This window comes from Daldinia vernicosa (genome assembly GCF_022497035.1).
Source record: "Daldinia vernicosa strain CBS 139.73 unplaced genomic scaffold F5Y00scaffold_48, whole genome shotgun sequence".
NCBI classification, from domain to species: domain Eukaryota; kingdom Fungi; phylum Ascomycota; class Sordariomycetes; order Xylariales; family Hypoxylaceae; genus Daldinia; species Daldinia vernicosa.
Window position 1 is genome coordinate 35,094 of NW_025953964.1, and position 9,040 is coordinate 44,133.

The following is a 9,040-nucleotide window of genomic DNA, read 5'->3' on the forward strand; positions in this document are numbered from 1 at the left end:
GGCTTTCTTAATCAATTGCTGACAATAGATGGCTTAGCTAAATTTTATCATCTTATAATAACATGTTATAATTTACATCCCAGCAATATCCGAAGGTTAAACTAGTTGGTTAAAGAATTAAGTTAAAATATTATTATTAAAGCCATTCGTATTAAAGTTACTTTAAAAACGCAATACGTTTACGATAAAGTTTATATATAAATTATTATATAATTATATTAATTTTAAATTAATTAAAAAATAAAATTTATTATTAAATTTTTTATTTTTTAACGATTTTAAAATGTTTACTTTTTTAATTTAATTATATTACGTTATAATAATAAACGATATTTTCGAAAATATATTTTTACGGTAAACGTTTAAAAAATATTTTATTTTATAATATTATTTTACGGATTAAATATTAAACCGTTAAATATAAGAAAAATATTTAAAAAATTATTAAAAATTATTTAAATATTAAAAAAACGATTTAATTTAATAAATTATTACGTTAAATCGTATTAATTATACGTTATTTTTATATTAATTTAAAAATATTATTAAAAAATTATTAATTTATAATTATTAATTTTTTATTTTTAATATATATTAATATATATAATTTATAATTTATTATTTTAATGTTAAAATAATTAAAATTTATTTAATTAATTATAAACGTGTTAACGGCGTTATAACCGATAATATTAATATTTTTTTTAATTAATTTAAAATTTTTTATATTATTAATATATTTTTTAAATATATATATAATGTTAATAAAATAAAAATAATAAAAAAGGTTAAAAATAACGGGATAATTATCGATAAAGTTTATAAAAAATATATTATTATTAAAAATTATTAAAATAATATATTTTAATTTAACGGTTATATTATATAAAGTTATTTATAACTTTTATAATTAATTTAATTAATAATTATTTATTAAAACTTTTAAGCTTTAATATTTATATATATATAAAGGTTATATATAATATACGTAATTATATATTATATTTTTTTTATAATAAAAAGTTAATTAATTATAATATTATATATTTTGTATTTTAATTTATTATATAATTATACGTAATTTTATATAATATTACGTATTATATAAATTTTATTTATTTAATATTAATTAATGTTTATTTAATAAAAGTAAATATAAATAATTAAAAATTTTATTAAAAATAAATACGCCCGTTTTTAAAGTGTTTAAAATAAAAAAAAATAAACGTTTTTAAACTTTTATAAGTATTTAAAGTTTAAATTAACGAGTTTATAACCTTTTATAATTAATTAAAAAGTTATTATATTAATATAAAACACTTAAAATTTAAACTTATAAACTTATAAAATTTTAAAAGTATTTAAAGTTTAATTTATAAGTTTATAACACTTACGTTTATTATATATAAAAGATTTATTATTATAATTATTATTATTTAAAGTTTAACCGGTGAATTTATAACGTTAATAAATTATAAAAATAATTTTTTTAATTAATTTATTATATTTAAATAATTATATACGATAATAACCGACTTTTTTTTTTTTATTAAATTTTATCGGTAATTACTTTATATTAATAATAAACCCGTTTTATTAAACCTCGTTAATTATTATAACATTACTTATAACACTTTATTCGTTTATACTTTTACTTATATTTTACCTGTTTATATAATAATTAATATAATTAAAATTTAAAAAAACGTATTTAAAAATTATATCGTTAACGAATATAAGGATTTAAAAGGCTTTAACTTTAACTTTAACGAAATTAAAATAATTAATAAAAGAAATATTAATTTATTTATTAATATATGGTTTTTTTTTTTTATTAATTAAAGTTATATAAAAAGGTTTTTTTATTATTATTTTTAAAAATTATTTAAATGATAAACGGTTATATATTAAATAAAGGTTTTATTATATTTACGTATTATTTTCGTTAATTATTTATATTATTATAAAGTTTATTACGAAAATTTAAACCGTTATAACGTTAAAAAATTAACGGCGTTTAATAATAAAAACGTTTATATCGACTTTTTAATCGTATAAAAATATAAAAAGGTAATCGTTAAAAAAGAAGTTAATAAAAAATTAATAATTTAAAAGTTAACCGTTATAATTATTTTTAATAAAGTACTTTTAAGTAATAAAAGATAAAATATTAAACAACTTTATTAATTATACGAATTAATTATTTAATCGTTAAAAAAAAAGGCTTATATGTAATTATTTTTTATATAATAATCGTAAAGTTAAATAAAGTTTATAAAGTCGTATAAAGTTTATAAAACCGTATATAATTTATATAACATTAATATATAAACTTATTAATTACATTAAATAAAAAATAAAAAAATATAAAGCTTTTTATTACTTATATTATTAATTGTTTATTTATATATATAAAAAAAGATTATTAATGTAAAATTATATATTAAATTATAAAATTATTTTAAAAATTATTTTAAAAGTTATTTCGAAAATTAATAAAAATTATAATAATAACCGTTAAAAAAGAAAAATTTATTAATATTAAAATAATATATTTTAACTTAATAATTACATCGTATAAAATTATTTATAACTTTTATAATTAATTTAATTAATAATTATTCATTAAAGTTTTTAAACTTTAATATTTACATATATATAAAAATTATATATAACGTATATAATCGTACGTTATATTTTTTTTATAATAAAAAGTTAATTAATTATAATATTATATATTTTATATTTTAACTTATCGTATAATTATACGTAATTTTATATAATGTTACACATTATATAAACTTTATTTATTTAATAAAAATTATAATAATAAAATTTAAATGTTTATAATTAAATATATTAATAAAAACGGTTAATTTTTAAATTTTTTTATTATATATATAAATAAAAACATATAATAATAATAATTTTTTAATAAAAAAAATATTAAATTTAAAAGTTAATAATTTATTACGTTTTTTAATAATTAAATTAATAATAATATCGTTTTTCGATAATTTTATATAATTTTTTTAAAAAAAATAAAACCGTTTAATAAATAATAATAATAATTATTAATTTTTAATAATTATAATAATTATATTATATTAAAATTTTTTTAAAAATATTTTATAAATAAAATTTATATTATATTTATTTTATTACATTTATTATACGTTTTATAAATTATTAACGTAAATATATTTTCGTTTATAAAATAAAATTATTATTATAAATTTATAAAAATTTATTAATTATATTATAACTTTTTTTTTAATAAAAAAGAATTTATTATAATTTATTAAATAATATAAAATAAACAATTAATTAAAAATAATATATTAATTAATTAAAAAGTTATAAATATTTATTTTTAAAATTATAATAAATTTTTAAATTATTAATTTATATTTTAAAAGGTTTTTAATATTATTTTAACGATTTAAAGTTTAATTATTAATTTTAAAAAGTTTAATTTTTTCGAAAAAATAGTTTTAACGTTTTTAAAAACGTTTTTAAGTTTATAAAATATTAATATTTTAATAAAAAAGTTATTTTAAATTAATTTAATGTTTAATTAATTTACGGTAAAGTTTTTATTTAAAAATATTAATAAAACATTTAATAATGTTATTATAAAATTAATAATAATAAAAGTTTACGTTAAATATTTATAAAAAATATTAATAAATACGAAGTTATAAAAACGACGTAAAATATTATTAAACTTAAATATAACGTTTATAAATATTAAAATTATTATAAAAGTAAAAAAATAATTAAAAGTTTAAAAATTAAATGATTTAATTATAATTAATAATTTTAACGTTAATTTTAAAAATAATATTTTATTAATTAAATTAATAATAAAAAATTATATTATAATTAAAATATAATAAATTATAAATTAATTAAATTTTATTTAATTAAATATTATTAATTTAAAATTAAAATATTTATTTTAAAAATTTAAAAATTTAAAATAACTTTTATATAAATAATTTTAATAACGGTGTTTTAATTTATAAATTAATTATTTACTTTAAATTTAACATTAATTATTAAAAAAAAAAAATGTTTACTTTAATTATTTAAATTTTATAATAATAAAAGTTAAAATATAATATAAAGTTTTTAATTTATACGACTTTAAAATAATTATTATATTTAATACGCGGCTTTTTTTTTAATTTAAAAGTAACCGACTTAATATAAATAATTTAATTCGATAATTTAATTATTTAAGTAACATAAAATTTTTAAAAGTTAAGGGTAATAAAAAACTTGAATTCTCGAAAATCGGCTGATATAACTTTAATCACGAAGTTTTTTAACATCTACCACGTGTCTCCGGAGAGGAAACCATAAAAAGAAGGGGGAAAAGAGCCGGATCGCGTTTTTACTTATTTAACTCCAAGAATAAGTCATATCGATAACATGGTTCTTGCTTTAACGAAGTGGTCCGCGCCCAGATATTCGATGCTAGTGCCCGCAGATGCGAAACGTAGCGATTGCAACCCTCGTAATCCCGAGATCGAAGCCTGCTATTCCCAGTAGTGTCCGGTATGTATGTAGCTAACCTACCCTAGGTATGTACACAGATCCCAGGCCAAGTTGCACTATGTGTTAGTTCGTGGTGATACGATTGCAGCGGCTCACTAACAAAATCAGGGCAGTAGATCTTGCGGTGATAGGCAGGTGATGCCCGTCTGCCCGTGCAGCATTGTCGATCTGCCGCCTAGTGAGCTGAGCTATCCGCCCAATCACACTGCTAAATCCGTTGTCGTGCCGCACCAAAGCGACCACCCGCAGTCCCGGTTTCCCCTTTCATATACCGTGTCTCTCATCCCGGACGGCGGCTTTCGTACCTAAGAGAACCAGCTGAGGAAATAAGCTCCCTCGGTCCTGCTAATGGTAGTATGAAGTAGATATGGCATATATCTACGGTCCTATCAGATGTACATACGAGATCCGAAAGGGGAAGGCAGGTATACACCCCTTGTCACGATGCGTTCGGATCTGCGTTACGCAACCCGTTTCTCATCCATGCTGAACGGTCTTGTTCGATGTCGCGCAGGGCCAGTAATACCGAATTCTTGCATGAAGATCTCAGATGGGCTTTCTTGTCCAATGGTTTGACCCGTTTCTCTCGTCAAAGGTCTTGGATTGGATATTCGTACGCCGACCTGAATTTATGTATATCGCTTGGTCTCCGTTATAAGTAGTAAGCAAGATGCTACCATCGACATGTCACCAGCACTTGCTCTTGGTTTTGAAGGTCAAAGCTGTAATCATCTCCATCTCTCGACCGATCAAGCTGTACGCCATTGCCGCCCGCCATGTTTGGCTCTAAGGTATGTCCACGGCAATGAGTTACCTCCCGAATCCCCCATGCATCGTATTGGGCAGGATCACTTATGTGCGTTCTCTATTAGATCCTCCCTGCCATTTTCCTGGCCATCGTAAACGTATCAGCCCTCGCAGTAGAGAAAGTTGCTACGAGACAAGATCAGACTTGCGTAGCTACGTGCGGCAAGGTTTGCTACTGGCAGGAAGATATTGATGAAGCCGTAAAGCAGGGTTATTCTTTACACCAGTCCGGTCAGACTGTCGGTACGTTAGATGCTGATTTACTGATTATTATATCTATCTTGTATACCTGACAACCTATTCCCATATAACAGGTTCGAACGACTATCCTCACCAATACAATAACCGCGAGGGTTTTGACTTCCCCGGGCAGGCCCCTTACTATGAATTTCCTATCCTAAGCAGCTTCGACCCTTATGATGGAGGCAGCCCCGGTGCGGACCGTGTCGTTTTCAATGAGGCTGGCGACTACCAAGGCGCTATCACGCATACCGGAGCAAGCGGTAATAACTTCGTGGAGTGCACCTAAGTGCGCGCCGTCCAAGTTGATTTGAGTAGGGCCCACGTTGATCCAATACTGAACTGTGTGAACGGTTATGAGTGCTCTGCATATAGGAATTTGAGCATGTTAGCATCTCATTTATTCAAAATGATGACACATGCCCTATGTCATAACATTCATCATCACGAATTATGTATTAAGAATTATATTCGAAGAATCGTACGAAATCTGCCCGAAGTGTTCCATAATTGGGGTTTGCTCGACCAGGAGACGGCGAAGAGTTGAATAACAAAATTTATCGGATCATATGTATGTCGCAACAAAGCTGTAACGTAACCGCACCAGATCAAGGTCAAGGATATACTTCAACATATCGTCTTCAGGTGTATTCTTAGTTAGGCCTTTAGTTATGCAGGAATATTCACCAGTAGTAGAAAATGCTCGACGGAAATGTGGTATCAACAGTATATTATATTCAATATCATAGCCGCCTGTAACTGTACTCCCATCTAAGAGCAAAGCCAGAAGTTGTTACGGACGCCAAAGATATAGCAGGCAGCCATTTTGCTTCCCTTTTTTAACGGCACCCGCCGTCCAGATATCAACACCATTAACTCGTAATACACATACAACATGCACGTTAAGAGAGAAACACCCAAGCAAAACAGAGAAGCTTATTGCTTTTGCGAGATCATCAGCTCCTCGTTTTCGGCAATGGGTGCGGGGCGGTTAATGGATTTGTTCAGCTCGTTCTCGCCGACAACGCTAACGGTACCCTCGAGCTTAAGGTGGTAGTCCTTGTTCTGGCTGAGAACATACTCTTCCTTGTCGATGTGTCGGAAAGTGAAATAGAAGACGATGGTAAGAACACCACCGGCGATGGCCGGGCCGCCAAAATCCCACGTCAAGTACGGGTCAGTGATGACGGAGGAGCAAGCCAAGCCGATAGCATAGGCCACGGCCGTGTTAAACAAATTCAGAGCGGATACCAAACCACGCATGTTAACAGGAGCACGCGAATATGCGATACCGTAGGCGGGCACGTTAACGAACAGCTCCGAAATACCACCAACGGCAAATGGGATAGCCATCCACCAGATGCTGATAGGGGCCACACCAGTACCCTTGGTGCAGTCGCTTGAACCGTACTCGCCACAGGGAGATTGCTGGTAAGCGTAGTAGTTCAAGATAGCATAACCAGCACCACCCAGAGACGACATAGCGAGACCGGTGGTAATACGGGCAACGGGGCCATAATGAATGTTTAGCTTCCGTAGAAGAGGATAGAGGCCGTAGTTCAAAACCGGCGCCATAGCAATGATACTGAGCGAGTTAAAGTTGTTAATAACGTCGTTGGGAACACCGTTCGTCGTCAGCATAGTTGATAGGAAGCTAGCAGCGGCGCCGAGACCGTTATCGTTGATATACTGGATCGGGAAAAAGCAAAAGATACCGGTAGCCTGGAATGTTCGTCGCACATCGTCAACAAATTCATCGTTCCAGTCGGTCCTGTAGTTGAGGCCTGCAGCTTCGAGGTGCGACGGCTTAGCCAGGTCCCAGAAACCGGAGCGACCAATTTTCCTAAGACCGCCACGACGGAGGCAAATGCCAAGGACTCGGAAAACGTTGCCAAGATCACTTCCACCCGGAGGATGAAGGATCAATCGTTTGTAGAGGAACCAGAGAAGGATTGGGAGGGGAAGGTAGAGCAGAAGAGGGATGAGGAATGCAAGCCACCATCCCACGTACTTCTCTGAATATGATGTAGCAACTCCCATGAAACCACCAATGTTAATCAGAAGATAAAACCAAAGCATGACTCGTTCGGTAGTAGACTCGGGATCTTGGATCACACGCTCGCCGGAGGCTAGCGTCATGACCTTAGGGACGGTCGTGGTCATTTGGTCCAGTAAAAGGGGAGAGACGTTGGGCTTGAACATAGCTTAGAAGAACCTGTTAGTCTTAACCATTCCATACAAATGCGCCATGCTAGAGACTTACCAGCACCAATCGATAGAATATACACGGAAAGGAAGTAGGGAACCTTGGCGGTGCCGGCTGCTAAAAGGTCTTTGGCACCTGCGGCAACCATCAAAACGTGAGCAACACCGAATACGACGACACCCCAGCAGATAAGAGTAAAACGTCCAGTCTTCGCGTCGGCGAGCCAGCCGAAAAGCATAGGCAGCGCGTACGCTAACATGCTAAATGACTGAGTAATGGCATTCGCTGTGACGGTTCCGAGTCCTAGAGCGCCGGCCGTCTGCTGGGTCCCCTCCGGAGGAGCTCCGTATCCGTTTCCACCTTCCGGTAGAGGCCGATTAACGTAGTTGCTAATCAGGGGCTGAACACCATAGTAGGAAGCTCTCTCGCAGAACTCTACTATGCAGATTAGATAGGCGACAACGGGTAAGCTGCCGGGAACTCGGCGCAGAGTCTTCAATTCCTCCTCTGTCGGTTTACCCTCGTAATCCGCCTCCATTATAGAGGGGTCGAGGTACGGGTTGTGGGAATCACCCGGAGGCGTCTTGGACATCTTCTCCTCGTCGATAGGCGAGCTAGTGCCCGAGGCACGCTCGACGGCGTCTGCTGCGTTACCTAGGGCATGTCAGCAGGCGTTCAAATAGCCAAACCACGTCGTCATCGTCGTCGTCATCATCGTCATGTCTCTTAGTGTTTAACATACCCATCGCTAATCCCTGTCTCTAGACGGTTCGCAGTTGCGCAGATGGTTGCGATACTAGAAAACAAAGAAAGCAAGAATTGAAGGGGACGGTGGGATTTATGCTAAAAAAGCCCAGGGTGGCCCGCAATATCGGGAGCTATGTACGTGCGTACTAGATGCGTGCTAGATATGTACGGGGTTTGACACGGATAAATACTACCGAGTAGGTATCTAACCTACTGAATCGGGTCTCTAGGTGAGCCTCGTATCAAGCAACAACCATGCTTATAGATGGTTCTCGGCGTGCGGCGAGGCTCGAGGGGCGAAAGACGAGAGGATCTTATAGGTTCTTGGAGCTATTTTCACTAGCGACGGGACCAGACCATATCGTCGGACTTTCCGTATCTCTACCTCTCTTGGTCTCGAGCATGGAGCGGCAGCCAGTAAGAGCGGACAGAGTCGTTATCTTCGTGCCACCCATGCGGGTCTAGCGATGGGGTTTG

At 30.7% G+C, this 9,040-nt stretch overlaps 2 protein-coding genes across 2 annotated transcripts; one reads left to right on the forward strand and one right to left on the reverse strand.

Moving 5' to 3' along the window:
* The first annotated feature begins 5,152 nt into the window (after positions 1-5,152).
* On the forward strand, positions 5,153-6,223 carry F5Y00DRAFT_150398 (uncharacterized protein). The gene is made up of 3 exons (XM_048004524.1): positions 5,153-5,354; positions 5,436-5,613; positions 5,685-6,223. The coding sequence occupies exons 1-3, from the start codon at positions 5,340-5,342 to the stop codon at positions 5,897-5,899; spliced, it is 408 nt and encodes a 135-aa protein (XP_047861961.1). The 5' UTR covers positions 5,153-5,339; the 3' UTR covers positions 5,900-6,223.
* Positions 6,224-6,546: 323 nt separating this feature from the next.
* Positions 6,547-8,408, reverse strand: F5Y00DRAFT_254873 (general substrate transporter; the record flags this gene model as incomplete). Its single annotated transcript, XM_048010221.1, has 2 exons — positions 6,547-7,814; positions 7,874-8,408. The coding sequence occupies 2 exons, from the start codon at positions 8,406-8,408 to the stop codon at positions 6,547-6,549; spliced, it is 1,803 nt and encodes a 600-aa protein (XP_047861962.1).
* Positions 8,409-9,040: the final 632 nt, after the last annotated feature.

Excerpts from the sequence above, each read along its gene's own strand:
- F5Y00DRAFT_150398 (XM_048004524.1), top strand. Across the intron at positions 5,614-5,684 it reads CCAGTCCGGTCAGACTGTCG|GTTCGAACGACTATCCTCAC; the intron begins GTACGTTAGATG and ends CCCATATAACAG.